The sequence below is a fragment of the Cornus florida genome, unplaced genomic scaffold, assembly GCF_030987335.1.
Source record: "Cornus florida cultivar Cherokee Brave unplaced genomic scaffold, ASM3098733v1 CherokeeBrave_3.0.0_Hap2_Chr02, whole genome shotgun sequence".
NCBI classification, from domain to species: domain Eukaryota; kingdom Viridiplantae; phylum Streptophyta; class Magnoliopsida; order Cornales; family Cornaceae; genus Cornus; species Cornus florida.
In genome coordinates, this window is record NW_026775572.1 from 11,178,804 (window position 1) to 11,201,035 (window position 22,232).

Consider the following 22,232-nt stretch of genomic DNA (forward strand, 5'->3'; position numbering starts at 1 on the left):
TTGAAAAGTATGACGAGAAGTTTCTAATTAATAATAAATTTATCTCATATGTCTGAATTGTTTTTGTTGCCATGCATGACTTGACCTAATAAAAATGAATTGTTCGCCGACAATTTGGACTTCTAATGTGTGGAGTGTTTGACCTGTCGGAAGTTCACTCTTAGCATAAAGTCAAGTCGCCTCGTGGAAGATATGTGCAGGAAGGAGCCATCAGCCATGTGGGATTCTTCTTTCTTTTTCATGATGCCATGGTTGACATGGCGTAGCATGGACTTTGAAATTAAAAAAAAATCTAAAGTTGGAATTCCGTCTTAAATTATATACTCCTCCGTCCCTTATTAGTAGTTTATTTTTATTTTTTTTTACATATTCCAAATTAATTATCTTCTTTAAAAAGTCAAAACATCTTTTCTTTATGTTTTCATCATTTTCTTTTATCTTTTTAAAAATTTTCAAACTTTATGACTATATATATTTAAATTGAAAAGAATAATTTGGTAATTTTAAAAGGGACAATATATTAATTGCGTGTTTCCTTAAAATGTTATAAAATAAAAGATGGACAATTAATAAGGAACGGAGGTAATATATATATATATATATATATATATATATATATATATATATATATTATTTTTATTTTTCTAATATTCAACAAAAGGTCTAGATTGAGTTTGAGATCGAGTCCATCTTAATGAGTAATTTATTTTTGTTTGATTTTGCTTATTTTTTTTCTTCATAAATATTTTATGACAACTAAACACAAAAAAAATGATTTTTTTTTTTTGGTAAATTACATAGACCTCCCCTCTAGTTTGTCATAATTACAGGGATCTTCCATCTGGTTTGAAAATTTACTCGGACTTTTCCTAAAAATGAAATTAATTTACACTGACCTCCCTTCTATTAGAGTCAACGGCAGTCAATGGCAGATTAAGTTGATGTCGTGTACTAAATTATGTAAAATGCCTATTTTACCCTCCATTTATCTCAAATCTACTCATTTTCTCTCTATATATTATTCAACCAACAAACAGGGCCGACAACCAGAGAAAGCTTCCAGCGACGAGCTTCGACGAAGGCTATGATAGATTCGGCAGGCAAGCTTTTGATTGGCGAGCAAATACCAAAAATTTCGATGGTGAAAGACACAGTATCTGTGACGAGGACGGCGGCCAGAGAGAAGTTTGGATCCTTTTAATTCTCAGTGATTCCGGCAAAAGGAATAGTGGCTGCGAACGATCGGGTTTGTGGGTATGAATTTTGCAATTGGGTTTGGCTACTGTGATTTGTGGTTGCAGAAATTTTCATCCTTTGACTTCTGTAAATTACAGTCATTGGCTTCATTTTATTCTCATCTGCCTCTGGAATCATCACAGAAACGCCAACGTAATTAGTTGCCGGAACAAAGTCACCATCAGTTATACCAACACCAATAACCCTTAGTCACTATCGACATCACCCTCTCAACTCGATGCTCGTCGAAATATACAGACAAATCCTCTAAGTCTCCACCATGTCAAAACTCCATTGAAGACCAACAAGAGAGGTCATCAACAACTCAAAAACATCGATAAAACAACATAGAGACTTCAAACAAACCCAAATGGGAAAAGATTCAAGCGTCGTCAAACCAGCGATGGTCCACTACTCGTCAGTAATGGCGTGCTTGTTCGGATCAACGTCGCCGTCGGTGGTGTACGAATCGGAGAAGTGAGGAATTGATGCTCGTCAATGTTGGCATGCTTGTTCGGATTAACACTGTCGTCTTCGACGGTGTACGAATCGTTATTGGGTCGAAGCCGAAGCAGTATTGGGTCTCATTGCCGTTTCTTTGATGGCCAGTTCAATTTCCTGATAAGATACACACACACACATATGGGTTTATTAGGATAGAGAAAGAGATGATATGAGAGATGGAGAGAGAGATGGGTAGTTTAGCCATTTATTCTAGTAACTTTAGGGTATTTCAGTAAATTAAACAAGTCTGTTAATCTATTTGACCGTCCGTCACTAGGAGGGGAGGACAGCGTAGATTAGTTTCATTTTTAGGGGATATCCAAGTAAATTCCCAAACTAAATGGGAGGTCCCTGTAATTATAACAAATCATATGAGAGGTTTGTATAATTTATCCAAAAAAGTTTAAAAAACAATTTTAAGGCGAATACAACTCTTTGTGTTATATGTTAGTCAATTTGATTATTGTATATTAGTGTCCTTCGACAGTGCTCTCACTCTCTTATATATATATTTTATAGAACAGTTTTCAGTGAAAATATTCTACCCCTAGTTTGTAAAAATAGACTCTCACCTCGTGTCATTAGTGTAGATAGTCATAATTGATACATTCATTAGATATTTGTGATGTGTAAAATGTGATGACCCTGTGGACAGGTGTGCCGTGGGCGGGTATGAGACACTGTCAGACTACCACACTGGCGAGTTACGGGTACACAGTCCCACAACGCCTGGGAAATGGAAAGGTGAAGTGCTTATATGTATGTGTGTCACTCCAATTGGTATGAAGCCTTTGGGGTAAAACCCAAGAGCAAAATCGTGCAGGCTCAGGCTCAAAGCGGATAATATCATACCATGTGGTGGAGTGGGTCGTTACAAATGGTATCAAAGCTTGACCCAATCGAAAGTGTGCCAATGGGGACATCGGGCCTCCAAGGAGGGTGGATTGTGATGACCTTGTGGGCGGGTGCGAGACACTGTCAGGTTATCACACTGGCGAGTTACGGGTGCACAGTCCCACATCGTTTGGGAAATGGAAAGGTGAAGTGTTTATATGTATGTGTGTCACTTCAATTGGTATGAGGTCTTTTAGGGTAAAACCTAAGAGTAAAACCGTGCGGACTCAGGCGCAAAGCAAACAATATCATATTATGTGGTGGAGTGAGTCGTTACATAAAATGTGGATCCACCCAAAATAGAGCATATAAATTAAAAACAGTTTCAATATAGATGGAGGATTTTTTTAGAGGGGGGGAGAAATATCAATGATCTGTGTGGGCAAGAATGTCTCCCTAATCTAGATTTCTCCCAAACAAAATGGAGTTTGTAACCTTTACCCGTGCATACGAGACTTGGATTGGAACTGTGTAATGACTCTTGAAAATTGAAATCAGAGGATTTGTGATTTACATTATTCTATGTCGCGCCAATATGCATAAGCAGGAAAAAGAGAAAAATTAAAATTAAAATTAAACTTCCTATCACCAAATACCTCAATTGTCCATGAGATTAATAACTGAAACAAATGGTCTAATATTATCGGCCTCCAGAGAGAAGTGATTCTGCAACAGAAGAAGATGTTTGTGAAAATAGCTTCCCAATAGAAGATGGATATGATATTGCAAATTCATCAAAGCCTTCATGGTGCCCAAATGTTAGTCCAGTGCCAGTTATACCAAACGATGACAACTCTGGCAGAGAAATACCACCCTCCAAATGTTGCACAACTTGCCGCATTGTTGGCCTAGCCATCGGTTCTGAATGAGAGCACAGCAACCCAAGCTTCAATACGAACTCCACTTCCTCTTGGACATAGTTGGTACCCAAGTTTACATCAACCGCCCTAAGAATATCACCTCCACTCCAACAACCAAACACCCAATCAATCAATATTATATCCTCAGCTGGTGCTCTCGGCTCTATTGGCCGTCTTCCACAAACAACCTCAAGCAAAAATGCCCCAAAAGCATACACATCAGTACTCGTTGTGGCCTTGCCGGTCCTACTGTGCTCCGGGGCAAGGTACCCAAAAGTTCCAACCACACAGGTCGTTTGAGGAGCAGTTCCATGCCGATACAATCTTGCTAGGCCAAAATCTCCCAATCTCCCATTAAATTCTCCATCCAACAGGACATTGCTAGCCTTGATATCTCTGTGAACTACAACTTGTTCCCATTCTTCGTGTAGATAGAAAAGCCCTGATGCTACACCTTTGATGACTCGAAATCTCTGGCTCCAATTCAAGGTGAACTCCGGTTGGTCATACAAAAACTTGTCTAAACTTCCATTGGGCATGTAATCATACACCAAAAGCAACTCTCCTTTGCGCCTGCAATAGCCCAGGAGTTGTACTATGTTGCGGTGGCGTAGTCTCCCAATACTAACAATTTCTGCTACAAATTCCTTCATACCCTGTCTAGATTCATGAGAGACCCTCTTCACTGCTATTTCAATTTTAGAGGTAGGTAATACACCTCTGTAGACCCTTCCAAATCCTCCGGTTCCCAACAATTGTGTGTCTTGAAACCCATTGGTGGCAATATATAGATCTTTGTACTTGAATCTGTGAGGTCCATAGGCAAGCTCCCAATCTTCTAGTACTTCTGCATACTTCATCTTCCATCTAACATAATATGCTGTGCCTGAGACCACTGCTAACACTAAACCTACACAAATCACAGGCAACCCGATTCTCAAAACTCGAGATTTTTGCTTTGGTCCAATTCGAGGAAGCTCAGGAAGTCGAGAGAGGTTGAGCCCTTGAGCCTGGCCATTCATCTTGAAGCTCCATCCTAATATATAATGGTTGGTTGGGACAGCAGCAGTGGACGATGAGAAGCCAATGTACATGGTTTCATTGATTACAGTCGAAAGATCATAGTGAAAGGACAAAAGTGGAGTATTTGGTTTCTGGACATGAACAGGAGCTAGTGTGACGTTCATGAACTTGTCCACACCATCATAGTCCACCCAGACTTGCATCGGCTGGCCGCTAGTAAGGGACAATTTCTGTAACAGACAAGGACAATTATTAGGATCGTAATAGCCTGCTGGCATGGCTACTTTGGAATTCAACCCATTAATGTCAATCCCAACATGGTTGTTATTAGTATCATTGAACTTCTTGTTCTCAATTACATCGAGCTCTACAGCAACAATGTGATTAGAGGAGTTGCCATCGTTGGTCTTACTGAAAACACCTAGGTATGTGCTTGCAAGACCACCAGGGAGGACTCTTGTTGGTGCGATCACGAAAACAATTCCATGACCAGCCCCTAGCGGATGCTGGGCGATGATGGCAAAGACGAAAGTGGTGGAGAAGGAGAAAGTGGTAGTGTTTGATGAATTCTTGAAAGTAATTGGGTTAGGGTAGAAGGCATGACCCGTTTGTTGTTCGGTGTGATTGGTGAGCTGCAAGAGGCCATTGGGGGTGAACTGGGCCATGCCGTCTAGGCTCAGATTGGCGGATCGGAAACCATTGTAGGTGAAACCAATATCTTCTTCAGTGGCTGCCAAGCCAAGAAGAGTACTATTACTATAGAGCAGTAGTAATATTAGAAGCTTGGAGAACATGGCTAGAGTCTGGAAACAGTTCTTGATTTCCCAGAAATGATCATTGCTGTATGAGATTATAATAAGATAAGATGTAGGTTCACCCATGTGTACTACTACTGTCAGCCAAGAATTTGTTTCAGGGCTTGGTTACCATATTAAGCTGGATAAAATAATTTCTTTTCTAACTAAACAGTGCACTGACAGTGCCCTGCCAAGAAGTTAGTGACTTGTTCATTTTTTCACTGTTAACAAATATCCAAAATAAAAAACAAACTCACTATCACAATCATCAACAGCACAGGTGGTCCATGATCTGATTTCATTAAATCATTATTATTCCATTCAATATTGTGTCATTTCACGCGGTAACCAAGTCCACAGGTTGTATCATTGGTTGAAAAAAAAAAAAAAATACTCCCTTCAATTATCAAAAATTACCATTTTACCTCTTTGAGTTACAAAAGTGAACAAATTGGTACAATAACTATCAAAACCATGCATATTGTTCCCTGTCTGTCGGGGGTGGAACCGGGATTTAAATTTGGGGGCCACAGTATCCGAGAAAAAAAAAAAAAAGGAAATGAAAAATGACATAAGTTTAAAGAAATGAATTAAAGTATGATTGAATAAGGAAAATTTAACTTTTTTTAAAAGGAAATTAAAGAAATTTAAAAAATAGATGAGGAAAAAAAAAAGAAGGAAAAAGTTAAGAGAATTTTAGGAATTTAATATTTTTAGGAGGGCTTAATATATAAATTTCTATATATATGTAAAAATAATTTTAAAATTCATATATGTTATATAAGGGGGCAGGCTAAGGGGAGCACATGTCCCTAGGCCCCTTTGGGCACATTTTCAGTCAGCAGCAGCACGTGAGTTGTATATTTTTACAATTCTATATTTGCCTTCAATTTGATCTTGTAACCCTCTGCCTATAAAATAACCCACCACATCTCTCTCTCTAGCACTATTTTTTCTCTCACCATCATGTTCAACCCCACTTCTTACTCACAAATTACACATATTATACAAATATGTGTCAAGTTGTCAACGGAACACTTAATTCATTATAGAAGCTTCGCCACCACCGGCCACTCCACTAAAACAAGGTTAGTATGTCCAAAGATCTTCAATCTTTGGAGAAAAAAATGTCTACCTATCTCTAAACAAATTGGGTGAGCAATTCCAATACCAAATTTTCTAGCCGTAAGGTATGACAATGAAAAGAGGAAGAAACAAATTGGTTTCTGATAAGCCTTAGCAATCAATCTACTACCAATCTGCATTACCCCATATGTAAAAACACAAATAAAATCATATATATTATATATTTATATGTAAATACCCTGATACGGACACACACACACACACAAATTTACTGTCAATCTGTATAACCCAATATGTAAAAAAACACACACATATATATACACCCACACACATAAGACACAAACATGCATAAAAAGATTGAGAATGATGAAAAACCAATTGTATTCTGAAACAATGAATGAGGAACAGAAATCAATAATAAGGTGTAACGACAATAACCTGTTGGCCTCTGCTAGTAGCAATCCTGAAAAATCAATAAAAACGAGTGATTGGTTAGAAAAGAAAAAAAAGAAAAAATTGATTTGCAGATAATGCAATACCGGCAATGGAGAGTGAACTATATTGAAGTAGATTGGTTAAAGTACCGAGCTTTGGAAGCAACGTTTCATGCAAAACGGTACATGTTCTCTTGAATCGAAAGTAAGAGACTTGATTCCGTGAAGAAGTTGTTAGTGTACGCAACTTTTCGCAATTTATCATTTTTTCGGTATTATTTAATTTTTTTGGATTATTTAATTTTTGTGCCTCGTTTTGCATCTCACGCACCAGTTAGCGTGTCACAAGGGTTCCGAGAGTGATTTAGGGCAAGAGAGTTAAAAACACACTTTGAAATACCCAGAATGCCCCAAGATCAGAAAAGGATAAGAGAGTTAAAAAGCTGCTATAAGCAAAACAGAAAACTGAACTTTGCATGAGATTTCCAGCACCAACACGACATTTTTCTGGAAAAACACGAAGATGAAACCCTCCCTAAAACCACGTTTTCTAAGTGACCATATCAAGGCCGGAGTTTATTTCCCGAAGGAAAACCCCAAAATGCCCTTAAACTGTATTATACAAGAAAATTGTAAAATGAGTCTATAGGAAGCTTAAATCACAAAGGAAAGGGTTTTTCTTGAAAACGATCATGCACACAGACGTAACTTACCTATTAGGACACGCTATAATGACCCACGGCGTAAAAATACCGCCGATGCAAAATATGACCCCCCGACGGCCAAAATGGTTAAAATGAACTAGAAATGAAAATTTTGAAAACCAAAATTAACAAATGATCTCAAATTACCGTTTGGCCCTTGGCCACACTTTATACACGATTAATGAGACCCTATGAAAGAATAAAAATGGAATTCCCATACTCGATGCAAACATGGTGAAGCAATGATTTGCGATTTTTCAATATTTCATAAAGTCAAGAATTACATAAGATGCAATATAAATGTCATTGGCCTCCGGCCTCATCTCACACAAGTCAAATACGTTACAAAAGGTGTACTTAAGTACACATTACATATATGGAATTAAAGATACAAGTTTTGACATAGAAAGTCACTAAATAACATTTCAAGCTAACATTTGCATAAAATGGAAATTTAAAAGTTACAAGTCATCCAAGGAATGATGAGTATTACAAACCAAGTCTTCGTACTTGAAAAATATCCCCAGTAACTTCGGGGTGAGTAACATAAAGTTACTCGTAGGAAATGAGCATATATCGACCTAACATTTTACAATAATATTACCTTAAGGTGAAACATGTTAAAGGGGAACATGTAACTTAATGTCTATGTCAAAATGAGACTCAGGGAGCATCCTAAGCTACCTTAGAGTATCTCTAGCATAAACCACATCATTCATGCAATTTAAACAACATAGGGGCATATTGTGTAACGCAACGAGATATAGGTATCCAAAGTTATCAACTTTTAACCTAGAATGCGATAACTATTGAACGGTTCATGCCACCTAGAATCTAAGTCAAGATGCTTACATAGGATCTTTCCTAAGTCATATCAACATGAAGCAACATGAATCAAGATATCTATGAAATTAAACAAGGTTGGGATAATCCAAGGAACACGACCAGTTTATAATTTAACATGAGTTACATTATCAATGTAATTGAACAAGGTTTGGAATAATCCATATAACACGACAAGAATGGTACTTGAATACAAGGATCACATTATCAATGCAATTAACATGATTGGAACATTTCAATTTACACAACAAGAATAATACATGAAATCAAGGGTAAGGCATAATATATATGTAATTAACAAGATTGGAACATTTCACATAACACGACAAGTTTTAAATCTTCAAGGAATAACCACGTTTCATAACCAAGTTCTAGCCATGTCAATTCTTAATTGATATCCCAAGTTCCAAAATCAACAAGTTGTGTAAATCAAGATAGTATCAAGATACAAGTAATGCATTAACCACGTTTCATGCACAACCAAGATTTTGGAAACACACAAGTCATGCCCTAAATTCTCAACTATGATGGCATGTGAAATGTCAAGAGATCATGGTATGCATCTACATAGATTACAAACTAGAATTTAAACTACAAGAAATCCATTGATGTAAAAATACCACAAGTATAAGATTAATGATTTAATTATTTACTAAGCAATACATGGATAATTAAATCATTCCAAGACAATTGTACTAGTTCATTAAACACATTAATGGAGTCAAGTTACAAGAAGTCTAGATACATGATAAAAAGTTAAAAGCCCCATGAAATAAGAGTTACAACCATGTGAATTAAGTTCCATACAAAGAAAATAATTAAATATAAGTTTCAAAACTTATCCGATTATTCTCAAATTAATACACGTGAAGGAACTTGTCAAAGAAATCATGAATACCAAGTTAGAACTTAATTAAACTCATGGAACCATTGAATATGTTTTAATCAATTCTTTTAATTAAAATATCTAAATTTCAAAATTCATCCAAATGCTCTCAAATTAAAGTATGTTATATAACATGCCAAGACTTGATTTAACAGTCTAATACAAATGATTTCCATGGAAGGTATAATCATGATAATTAAATTTTCATGCAAGAAAAATAATAAATGAAAAGTTTCAAAACCTAATCAAATATTCCCGATTTAATATATGTGAAAGTATATGGCATGCATATCAATAATATCAAGTCGGAAATTCAATTGAGTGAATAGTGCAATTGGAATAAATTAATTAATTATCTCTAGATTTTAAAATATCTTCGAATGCTCTCAAATTCATATATGTGGAAGAATATACTAGGGCCTAATATAATATGACATTACATTTTGATTTCAAGCTAGATAAGGCCACGTGAATTAAATTTTCATTCAAAAAAATATTAAATAAAAATTTCAATACTTGTCCAAATACTCTCAAATTAATATATGTCAATGATCATATTAAGGTGTAATATAATAGCATGCCACAAGTTTAAACGAAGCTATAACCAACCGGAAAATCAAATCTCACACAAGAAAAATAAATAATAAAATCTCTAGATTTAATACAAAGACATGTAATTGAGTTGTATAAGCATCAATAGCATGCAATACATCAAGAATATAAATTATAACACCCCCTACCTCAATTTGAGATTAAAATCTCAATTCCCCACCGAAAGAAAAGTGCTCCAAATCCGACGATACCGCTGGGTTATGTCGGGGACAACGAGAGGAACAACTTTAACTTTTGAGGTACCATGAAAATCTAAACCCGAACTTAAAACCCGAACTCAAAAGTGGTCAGAAACGGATTCTAAAAAGGGGAAAAGGTAGAGCACGACGAGGCTTACGGTAAACGTTAAGGCGGAAGACTTTTTACAAAGGAAATCAAGTGAAGGAGAAGAAGAAAAGGTGGCAGCCCAAGGGGCTACCATGGCTGCCGGCCAAAGAGTGGAGAAGATGATGAAAAATCAGATTTTTGACTTTAAGTCAATCTATTTATAGTAAAACCCTAAAAGTGCACCGGAAGGGTCTTACCGGGTCCAGAAAAGTGGAATTTGAGCAGACGCGCTCAAACGACGAAACTCCATGAACGAAAAAGAACCAAAATGAAAAAGAAAAAAAAATAACGGAAGAAACGACGTCGAAAATCGAGTCACAAACAGAGAGATATGCCTCGAACAAGTTCAGCGGCAACCTGGGTCAGAAATCCCTGAAATTGGGGAAAATGTTCGGGAGGAAATTCTAAGAGCACACGACTCGACGAAATGTGAAAATGAATCCCGCACGAGGATTCAGGCTCAAAACGAGGTATTTTGTAATAACTTTCGTTGATTGCACCTACAAAAAGGGTTAACTGCACTAACGATCCAGAATGAAAATATCTTGAAAAAATATTTTCTTAAAAACCCCTGAAATAAAATATCTTCAAAAGATATTTATGAAAAACACCCCAAGAAAAGAAAAAGATTCTGAAGAACTGTACATCTATGCCCTTATGAACACCGGGAGCAATCAGAGTACTTTTCTACAAAAGTAAAGATACATATTTCGTGGAAACCATATAGAATAAAGATACGTGAAATCAAAAACCAACTTCGAGCATGAAAAGTGAGGTTGCGCCAAAAAAGTGACCAACGGGGAGAAAGACAAAATAGGGAAATGACGAAAAGTGGATAGTGTCGAAAAAATAAAAATATGGAAATGATTCGGTCCTTAAAAAAAGTTGTCAATTTAAAGGAAAGAGTTTCGGAAACCATTTCCAATCATTCGAGATGACACCAAGTGACGAGAAACAAAACTCGGGAAAAAAAATTAAACGGAAAAAATTTATCCGTAAAATTTGAGAAAAGGAAAGGGAGGAAAATGACTGGGTCTTCCTTTGCCGCAACCACCACCGTTGCCACCGCTACTGCCATCGCCTTTCACCACCGCCACTACTGCCACCACCTTCCACCACCGCCACCGCCATAGCCTTTCACCACCGCTACCTTTCACCATCGCCACATCCTTTCTCCACCTTCCACTACCATCACCACCACCACTGCTTTTTACCACCGCTAACGCTTTCCATTGCCACCACCGCCTTTCAGCGCCATCATGACCGTCGCCACCATGACCACCTTCCATCACCACTACCTTCACCGCCACCTCCTTTCACCACTATTACCGCCATCGCCTTCCACCACCACCGTCACCGTCGCCACTGCCTTTCACCACCGCCACTACCGCCTTCCACCACCAACCCATCGCCTTTCACCACCGCCGCCATTACTGCCACCGTCTTCCAGCACCACCGCCATCACAGCCTTTCACCACCACCGCCATCACAGCCTTTCACCACCACCACCGCCATCGCTATCCACCACCTTCCACCGCCACCGCCTTCCACCACCTTCCACCGCCACCGCCTTCCACCACCACCGCCTTCCACCACCGCCGCCTCCAATGCCTTCCATCACTACTACCATCGCTACCTCTGGGCCTTCCATCACCACCACAGTTACCTCTATTGGCTTATACCACTGCCACCTACATCGCTATTTCTTTCCACCACCAATACCACTACCGCTTTCTACCTCCACCACCATCGTCATTACCACTGCCACCATTTATTTTTAAAAAATTATAGAAGAATGTCACTTTGTTAATATAATTTATTTGTTAGTAGAAGGGATATTTTGGATAACTCAATTTGAAATTAATTTGTTCCATTCTAAATTTTAAAATAGTCCAACCAAATATTAGAATGGTTATTATCATTCTATTTCTACATATTTCATATTTACAACCAAATAATAGAATGAGAATGGTCATTCACATTCTCATTCCATTCCCACTTATATTGCATTCCATTCCTGTATACCAAGTGCAGCATTAAAGTAATGATGCTTCGGTGTTATAATGCAGGTGCAAAGTATTAAGTACTCTTTGTTTCTCTCTCTATAGTTACATCACTGACACATACCGTCACCCACCTAGCCAATATCACTGCCTTCGATTACCGCCGCCTCCTCCCACGGCCACCTCTTTCTACCGCCATCATCACCACGAAAATCCTACATTTGTTTTCTCTCCTTTCCATTTCTCTCTCCTCTTTCCTCAATGGCTTATTCAGATGCTACAATCCATAATCAGTAGATACTTCATTCAGAAATTTGGGCCATGCTTGGTATACAGAAGCAAACTAGATGTATTAATACATGAGGTCAAGTTGTGGTCATTAAAGCATTTGGGTCTATTTTATCTTGGTCGATTTTATTAATGCATATGGGTGTACATGTATATTATATATACGGGTAAATTGAATCCATCAACTACTGATTTTCTTACAAATTCTTTTCAAAGCAAAAATACCCATGCTTTGAAAAAAAACCCATTGGCAGATTCGGCAAAACCAATTCTTACTCAACACCACATTCTTAATTCGTGAGAAGTTTCAAGAATTTTTCTAAGGATTTTTTTCCCCCTAAATGAAGAAAATTTTATAAACATATAACAATATGGTACAAAGAAGGAAGTGAGGTAAATCTCCTTCACTGAAAACATACAAGGACATCTAAGGAAGTACAGACAAACCCTGCATCAACCTCAAACTCCTAAGGACATAAAAAATCTTGAAGACACCCCTGCTATATCTAATACATCCCAAACAATGGATTTCAATAGCATGGAAGGAGACCTAATTAAATCATTGTGAAGTCTACCATTCCTTTCATTCCATATATAATACATAGTAGCTGTGAAGATCATCTTGTACACCTTATTCCGGCTAAACTTAATATGAAATTGTTGCCCCATCTCTGAAGCAAAGGAACTAACATCATTTTTTGACGATTTTGACTGTGTATGAAAATTGGAATGAAAATCCCATGGTTTGATGCGGATTTATGGTGGATTAGAGGGTTAATTATAGGTAGGAAATAATAGGCCGGTTTAAGGTTTCAAACAGTTGATATATATATATATATATATATATATATATATATATATATATATATATTATTTCATCAACCAATATGAACTGAAAATTTTTTACTTACCTTTTTTTGTTGCAACTGACCTGCAGAAAGAAAGTAAGCTCCCTCCATTTACCATGTCTCTGGTTATTCCTTTTAGGTTGATATATATATATATATATATACCATGGTTTGCCGTATCGTTGTATCGGTCAATTTATTCTGATTTTGTCCGAGTCCGTTACACCGCGACTACAAACCATAATATATATATATATATATATATATATATATATATATATATATATATATATTGGTTTTAGAAAGACTATTTATACATACGCATGTATATAAAGATGCATGACTTTTAGATAGAAATAACTTGTAATAGAGGCTTTTGCTTGTGGAGGAAGTAGGCGATGGTGTACTGGGGGCTTTTGCTTGCGGAGGAGGAGGGCGATGGTGGTGGTGGTTGGCGATGGTGGATCATGTGCATTTCAAAATGAAAAAAACAATAATAAAATAATTGGACAGAAAAAGTAATTGTTGGGTAATTCAGTAATTTTATTACAAAACTTAAACCTATTACCGTCTTTTCATATAAGACAAGGGCAGCACAGTCATTTTGTAAATTTCTTTTCACAATTCTAAGAGCATCTCCAATGCAAAATGCTATTTTTGCATGTCAAATTTATATTTTGAGAGGAGCTGTCACAATATTATATTTTAGCAATTTTGCTCCAATGGTGCATTTTATCCAACATGCTATTTTTTTTTACAAAACAATCATTTTTTTCTAAGTACCATATTCTTTCAATAGCATTTCCAATGCAAAACTTTTTTTCAATAGCATTCATAACAATCAACTCTTTGTTTGGATCACTTCACAACTATTACACCCAAACCCACAACCAAATAATTATATTATATTATATATATATATATAGGACTATTCACCTGCTCACTGGTGTGCAAGGAATTTATGCACGAATTAAATCTTAACCGTTGGATATAAAAGAATAAACTACTTTTTTAATTGCCCAATAAAATCTAACGGTTAATACTTGAGGTGTTCATACATTTTCTTGCACACCAGGAAACAAGTGAACAAATCTATATATATATATGTGAAAACAAAAAAATTATATATATTATACCTTCCGGAAAAAAAAAATTATATATATTCTCTCTCATATATATATATATATATATATATATGGTAATTTGCAGTCAGAGCATAAATGAGAGCCGCAGTCGTAGTGAACTGAGTCGGCGGCAAACATCAAGGATAACAACTCTGGCGACGATAGAAAGCTTCGGTAAGCAAGGAATTGTTCTTGCGACAACAGAGAGCTTGGGACGGCAGTGGCTTTCGGCGGTGCTTGGCGGAATGAAGCGACAGCCGAGAACAGCGGCTGTGATAGATCCGGCGGGAATGGGCTGGCGATGAGTTCTACGAGGATGAACTCGGCCACAGCCAGATTCTATATTTGCAAAGGACTTCTGCATTTTTTTTGTTACTTATTAACTTGGGAATTATTTGGAAAATTTATGAATATAGATGTTTCAATTATAAGGCATTTATTGTCAGGTTCAGATAACATAATGGGATGGATGGATTAGAAATCGGTGATGGTGGTGGTAGGGTTAGATTAGGGCTCTCTCGAGACTGATAGAATGAAATGGGGGGAGACAAAAGGAAGGAAACGGTATCGTACAACGAAATAAGAGACTTGCCAAAAAAATTGGCAGTTGCTAGATTTGAGAGTGAATTTGAAAATCTCAAATTTTGAGAACCAAATGAGAGTCCATTGAAGAGCTCACTTTTTAGCCACCTCTCATATTTTGAGTTTGAGAGCTCAAATGAGAAAACATTGGAGTTGCTTTAATAGACAATAAATGGCAAGGGTATTGTTAAACATATACCCTAAACTTAAGTGGTAGTCAAAATAATAAACCTCAAATGCTCTACCCGCGTGTAATATGCCTAAACTTTAAGGGAGGTTAGTGTAATTTACCCTAAGTGTAAAGTGCAAAAAACTTCCCTAAATTATTATCCTTTTGCAAATAACACCCCCCTGAATTAATGATTTGTTGCAATTAAACAAAAATTCATCACAAAAGACTATTTTATCCTCCTCATTTCTTATTAAATTATTTTTATTATCTTCTCTCTTGTCTAAAAATTAACCATTTACCTTAATTTTATTATTAGTATACATTTATCATAAAAGTGGAAAAAAAAAATATTATAACTACCATTTTCTAAAATGATTAACTTATTATTAAAATTTTACTATTTATGATAAAACTTATTATAGTTGGTTGAAACCTTTTTACCATAAAAAAAATACATTCTTTTTCTTACAATATATAATATATACATGAAAAATTAATGAATTACTTCAATAAAAATACTTTATTTTTTATGCAATATATTCATTAAAAATTAATAAATTACTTAAATTGTTTTAAAATTTTCTACTTAAGATTTTTATTTAAAAAATTAATCTTAAAAAGTAAAGATAAATTTATGCAAATTTAATGTAGAATATGTAATCAAATTAGTATGATTTTTTTTCATAATTAATTTCAATAAGAAAAATAGATTAAGTGTAATTCAATAAGAAAGGGAACTATGTTCATTTAATGAAAATAGTCAAGCCACTGGGACATTTTGCAACTAAATGTGATAGTTTAGCGGGTATATATTATGCATAAAATATACTTCAATGGGGTTATTTGCAAATCCAGACATAGTTCATGGGATTTTTTTGCACTTTACCCTAATAAGAATAAGTAGGATGGCAATTGGCCTTTTTTGTCACGCGAAATACTTAATAACCATAATTGGTATTCAGGCTAATTAGTTAAACATATTTGTTAAAGTAAAATTGTAAAATATTTATGACTTGAAGTGGTTAAAGGTTTTCAACTTCTATGGTTAATATATACACATATATTGATATAAATGTTTCTAAAAATTATATTTTATTTTGGATGAATGATTAGTTCACAAAGGGTGCCATTTTATAGATAAATAAATTGTTAAATCTAGTTTAGTTGAATTTTGGAAATAGTACTACTATTTTGATATTTCGATTCCACCTTGCAGAGGCTTCAATTATCTTCAAAATGGTGGCTTTAAATTAGGAATGATATTAATCTCTCAATCAAATATCACTCTTAATCTTTCAAATAGTGAAGTTTACCTCTCTGGAATTAATGACCAAACACAACATGACATTACTTCACTACTGGGGATTGATATGGGCACACTGCCAGTGAGATATCTAGAAATGCCATTGATCTCAACCAATTTAAAGGCAGATCACTGTAGTTTATTGGTAAGTAAGATCACTATAGAATCTCTAACTGGACTTTTAGATCCCTCTCTTATGCAGGTAGACTTCAATTGATTAAAGCAGTTTTGGTCTCCACACAAAACTATTGGTGCAATATTTTCATTTTGCCCAAGGGAGTCATTGATGAACTTAACAAGATTTTCAGAAGGTTTTATGGTCTGGACCAGAAATGAAATCTTCTGGTAGTAAAGTTGCTTGGAATTTGGTCTGCTGGCCTAAGCATGCTGAAGGGTTGGGGATCCCCAATTTGGAGATTGCAAATAGGGCTGGGATCATCAGATTCATTTGGGATCTCTTAACAGATGACTTAAACAAACTTTGGGTGTTGTGGTGCCATTCTCACCTTCTTAAATCCAAGAACCTATAGACACTCAACTACCCACAGCCTTGCTCTTGGAATTGGAGGAAAATCCTTCAATTGAGGCAACCAGCAAGATTATTTATCAAGCATTCCAAAGGCAATGGTGCTTTCACATCATTTTGGTGGGATAATTGGGCTTCTAGAGGACCACTTTGTTCAAGATTTCCTATCACCATCCTAAGTGACTATGGACTCAATCAAGCTACATGTAACAACCTAAACCCGGGGGTCCGAACTGTTAGCCGGGTCCTTATAAGAACCCGAGGTCATCTTCGTCAATCCTAACATTTCAAGCGTCAAAACCTCATCCTTAGGATCAAACTAGGCTCTCCTAAATAATCAAAACAAAATCCAAGGGTCAAGGAAAGATTTACAAAAGAAGAAGGAACAAGAAACCCAAAACAGGCACACTTCGATCGGCCGAAGTAGGCCTTCCAGAACTGGTCGACCGAAATGGCCCTTCGGTCGATCGAAGGTGAGATACTGAGAGTATGTGAAAGGTTCAGTCGATCGAACCCTATTTTGGTCGACCGAAATGGAGATCCCGAGAGTCCACAAAGGGGTTCGGTCGACCGAAGTGGCTTCTCCGAGCCCTGCATCCTGAATCTGACCTGCTGCCTTATGGAGATGAGAGGGGAACTAAAATGGAGACTTTGCAATGGTTTAATCTTGAGTCAAATCATCAATCCTAAGTTACTCTATGGTTATAGACAAGAAAACCAACACGTGATCACATAAAACATCATTGAAATAAATTACACGAGTTTTAACCTCTACTTTACATCATGGACAACTTACATCAAAATGGAGTTGTCACGCCCCGAATTTTCTAATAAAATTCTCGATTTATACAAGTCCAAAAACATCAAAATACACCCAGGATCATAAAAAATAAAAAAAAATGCCCTCTATTTATACAAAGTCAATTTCTTTAAATAAACAAAAAATCTCCAAATAAAAAATAAAATAAATCCTGCAACGCCGACTCTTCATCTTAATCCCGTATCTAGCAATCCCCGGTCATCTTCGGTACCTGAAACTAGAGGGTGGTGAGACAAAAGTCCCAGTAGGAAAAACCATAACAAGAATTTCATGAAGGTTTAACAAAACAGCTTCACAACATAACCATATTCATTTAATACATATGCATTTAATTAAAAACATTTAATAAAAACATTAAAGCAAAACCTCCCCATGCCATTCAAGGTATAGAGAACCCTACACTGAAAAAGTATTTCCTCACTAGATCATCAAGTTTTCAAGCTTCCGCTGCGCCCTCTGTAACTCTCGACACACTCACTGACTGCTCAAATTCTCTCCGTCATCACTCTATTTTTCTCTCTCTCAACTCTCTGTCTAATTTTTCTCCTGTTATTCACACAAATTGAAAGCACACACATACTCAGCTTTTAAAGACTTTTCCACCGACACAATATATCTCACCGTACAAAAAAAATCTCATTCCAATACGCCTGACCAAACCCACGTGAACACCATTTTCATTCTAATACAATGTCACTCCATCAACCAAACCCACGTGAACATCATTGATTTTTGGCAAAATAAATCCTTATGGGCTCCACCAAAATCATTACAATTGCCATTTTTCAATTTTCTTTTTATTTCGGTCAGTCCACCTTTTTCTTTTTCCTTTTGCCACCCATCACCTACTTATCTAGAACACAAAATATATATACAATATATATAAAATAAACCAAATGAAAGACCCATTCTCTCACCTTTCCTCCAACAAACCCACGTGCAAAAAGAACCAATGTCAAAAGTTGCCAAAAAGCTTTCCAAATGATATATATATATATACATATATAACAAATCAAAATTCAAAACCCACTAATTTTAATAGATAAATAATTAATTTAAACAGTCTAAAATTCATAAAATAATTAAATTAAAATTTCACAAATTCAGGTCATCACAATCTCCACCACTTAAAAAGAATTTCGTCCCCGAAATTCGAATCCAACAGTCCGTAAACCCAAAAACACCAATAACCACAAAACCAAATCCAAATTCTTACCCCAGGCGATGTGAGATATAATGATATGTAGGACGTTGTGGTAGCTGACAGTGCTAGTCACCCGCCCACACACTCCGTAACCGTTGTAGTAGCTTATCGATGCATCACCGCCCACTAAAAAAAAACAAACAATAACAAATCTGGGCTACCTGCCCAACCACACTAACCAACCATCCCAGTAGCTGCCGGTGAACGCCATCCGCCCACACACACCCGGTACGAGTGGTAGCTCACCAGTGCTACACACTCGCCCACTCACACCTGTCTACATCATCACTATACTTACACTTCCGGCTGGGTACAGGCTCTGATACCATTTTGTCACTCCCTGAATTTTTCAATAAAATTCTCGATTTATACAAGTCCAAAAACATTAAAATACACCCAGGATCACAAATAAAAAAAAAAATGCCCTCTATTTATACAAAGTTAATTTCCTTAAATAAACAAAAAATCTCCAAATAAAAAATAAAATAAATCCTGCAACGCCGACTCTTCATCTTAAGCCCGTATCTAGCAATCCCTGGTTATCTTCGGTACCTGAAACTAGAGGGTGGTGAGACAAAAGTCCCAGTAGAAAAAATCATAACAAGAATTTCATGGAGGTTTAACAAAACAGCTTCACGACATAAACATATACATTTAATACGTATGCATTTGATTGAAAACATTAAATATAAACATTAAAGCAAAACCTCCCCATGCCATTCAAGGGATAAAGAACCCTACACTGAAAAAGTATTTCCTCACTAAATCATCAAGTTTTCAAGCTTCCGCTGTGCCCTCTGTAACTCTCGACACACTCACTGACTGCTCAAACTCTCTCTGTCATCACTTTATTTTTCTCTCTCTCAACTCTCTGTCTCAGCTCTCTGTCTAATTTCTCTCCTGTTATTCACACAAATTGAAAGCACACACATACTCAGCTTTTAAAGACTTTTCCACCGACACAATATATCTCACCATACAAAAAAAATCTCATTCCAATACGCTTGACCAAACCCATGTGAACATCATTTTCATTCCAATACAATCTCACTCCATCAAACCAAACCCACGTGAACATCATTGATTTTTGGCAAAATAAATCCTTATGGGCTCCAACAAAATCATTACAATTGCCAATTTTCAAATTTCTTTTTATTTCGGCTAGTCCACCTTTTTCTTTTTCCTTTTGCCACCCATCACCTACTTATCTAGAACACAAAATATATATACAATATATATATAATAAACCAAATGAAAGACCCATTCTCTCACCTTTCCTCCAACAAACCCACGTGCAAAAAGAACCAAAGTCAAAAGTTGCCAAAAAGCTTTCCAAATGATATATATATATATATATATATATATATATATATATATATATATATATATATATAACAAATCAAAATTCAAAACCCACTAATTTTAATAAATAAATAATTAATTTAAACAGTCTAAAATTCATAAAATAATTAAATTAAAATTTCACAAATTCAGGTCATCACAATCTCCACCACTTAAAAAGAATTTTGTTCCCGAAATTCGAATCCAACAGTCCATAAACCCAAAAACACCAATAACCATAAAACCAAATCCAAATCCTTACCTCAGGCGATGTGAGATATAATGATATGTAGGACGTTGTGGTAGCTGACAGTGCTAGTCACCCGCCCACACACTCCGTAACCGTTGTGGTAGCTTGTCGATGCGTCACCCGCCCACTAAAAAAAAAAAACAAACAATAACAAATCTGGGCTACCTGCCCAACCATACTAACCAACCATCCCAGTAGCTGCCGGTGAACGCCATCCGCCCACACACACCCGGTACGAGTGGTAGCTCACCAGTGTTACACACTCGCCCACTCACACCCGTCTACATCATCACTATACTTACACTTCCGGCTGGGTACATGCTTTGATACCATATTGTCACGCCCCGAATTTTTCAATAAAATTCTCGATTTATACAAGTCCAAAAACATCAAAATACACCCAGGATCATAAAAAAAAAAAAAAAAAAATGCCCTCTGTTTATACAAAGTCAATTTCCTTAAATAAACAAAAAATCTCCAAATAAAAAATAAAATAAATCCTGCAACGCCGACTCTTCATCTTAAGCCCGTATCTAGCAATCCCCGGTCATCTTCGGTACTTGAAACTAGAGGGTGGTGAGACAAAAGTCCCAGTAGGAAAAACCATAACAAGAATTTTATGGAGGTTTAACAAAATAGCTTCACAACATAAACATATACATTTAATACATATGCATTTAATTAAAAACATTTAATAAAAAAATTAAAGCAAAATCTCCCCATACCATTCAAGGTATAGAGAACCCTACACTGAAAAAGTATTTCCTCACTAGATCATCAAGTTTTCAAGCTTCCGTTGCGCCCTCTGTAACTCTTGACACACTCACTGATTGCTCAAACTCTCTCTGTCATCACTCTATTTTTCTCTCTCTCAACTCTCTGTCTCAGCTCTCTGTCTAATTTCTCTCCTGTTATTCACACAAACTGAAAGCACACACATATTCAGCTTTTAAAGACTTTTCCACCGACACAATATATCTCACCGAACAAAAAAAAATCTCATTCCAATACGCCTGACCAAACCCACGTGAACATCATTTTCATTCCAATACAATCTCACTCCATCAGACCAAACCCACGTGAACATCATTGATTTTTGGCAAAATAAATCCTTATGGATTCCACCAAAATCATTACAATTGCCATTTTTCAATTTTCTTTTTATTTCGGCCAATCCACCTTTTTCTTTTTCCTTTTGCCATCCATCACCTACTTATCTAGAACACAAAATATATATACAATATATATAAAATAAACCAAATGAAAGACCCATTCTCTCACCTTTCCTCCAACAAACCCACGTGCAAAAAGAACCAAAGTCAAAAGTTGCCAAAAAGCTTTCCAAATGATATATATATATATATATATATATATATATATAACAAATCAAAATTCAAAACCCACTAATTTTAATAAATAAATAATTAATTTAAACAGTCTAAAATTCATAAAATAATTAAATTAAAATTTCACAAATTCAGGTCATCACAGGAGTTAAGCTTCTAGTTACATTATCCTTTACATGTCAAATGAACTTAATGTAACACCCCTAATTTTAAAAAGGA

The 22,232-nt window shown here is 36.1% G+C and overlaps 1 protein-coding gene across 1 annotated transcript; it reads right to left on the bottom strand.

Moving 5' to 3' along the window:
* Positions 1 to 776: 776 nt before the first annotated feature.
* LOC132293574 (L-type lectin-domain containing receptor kinase IV.1-like) lies at positions 777 to 5,492 on the bottom strand. Its single transcript, XM_059791110.1, has 2 exons — positions 3,231 to 5,492; positions 777 to 1,854 (listed from the first exon to the last, which is right to left on the bottom strand). The coding sequence occupies exon 1, from the start codon at positions 5,396 to 5,398 to the stop codon at positions 3,275 to 3,277; it is 2,124 nt and encodes a 707-aa protein (XP_059647093.1). The 5' UTR covers positions 5,399 to 5,492; the 3' UTR covers positions 777 to 1,854; positions 3,231 to 3,274.
* Positions 5,493 to 22,232: the final 16,740 nt, after the last annotated feature.

What these genes read in the sequence shown, in the direction of transcription:
- LOC132293574 (XM_059791110.1), bottom strand. Translation starts at nt 5,398, where the DNA reads ATGGGTGAACCTACATCTTATCTTATTATAATCTCATACAGCAATGAT.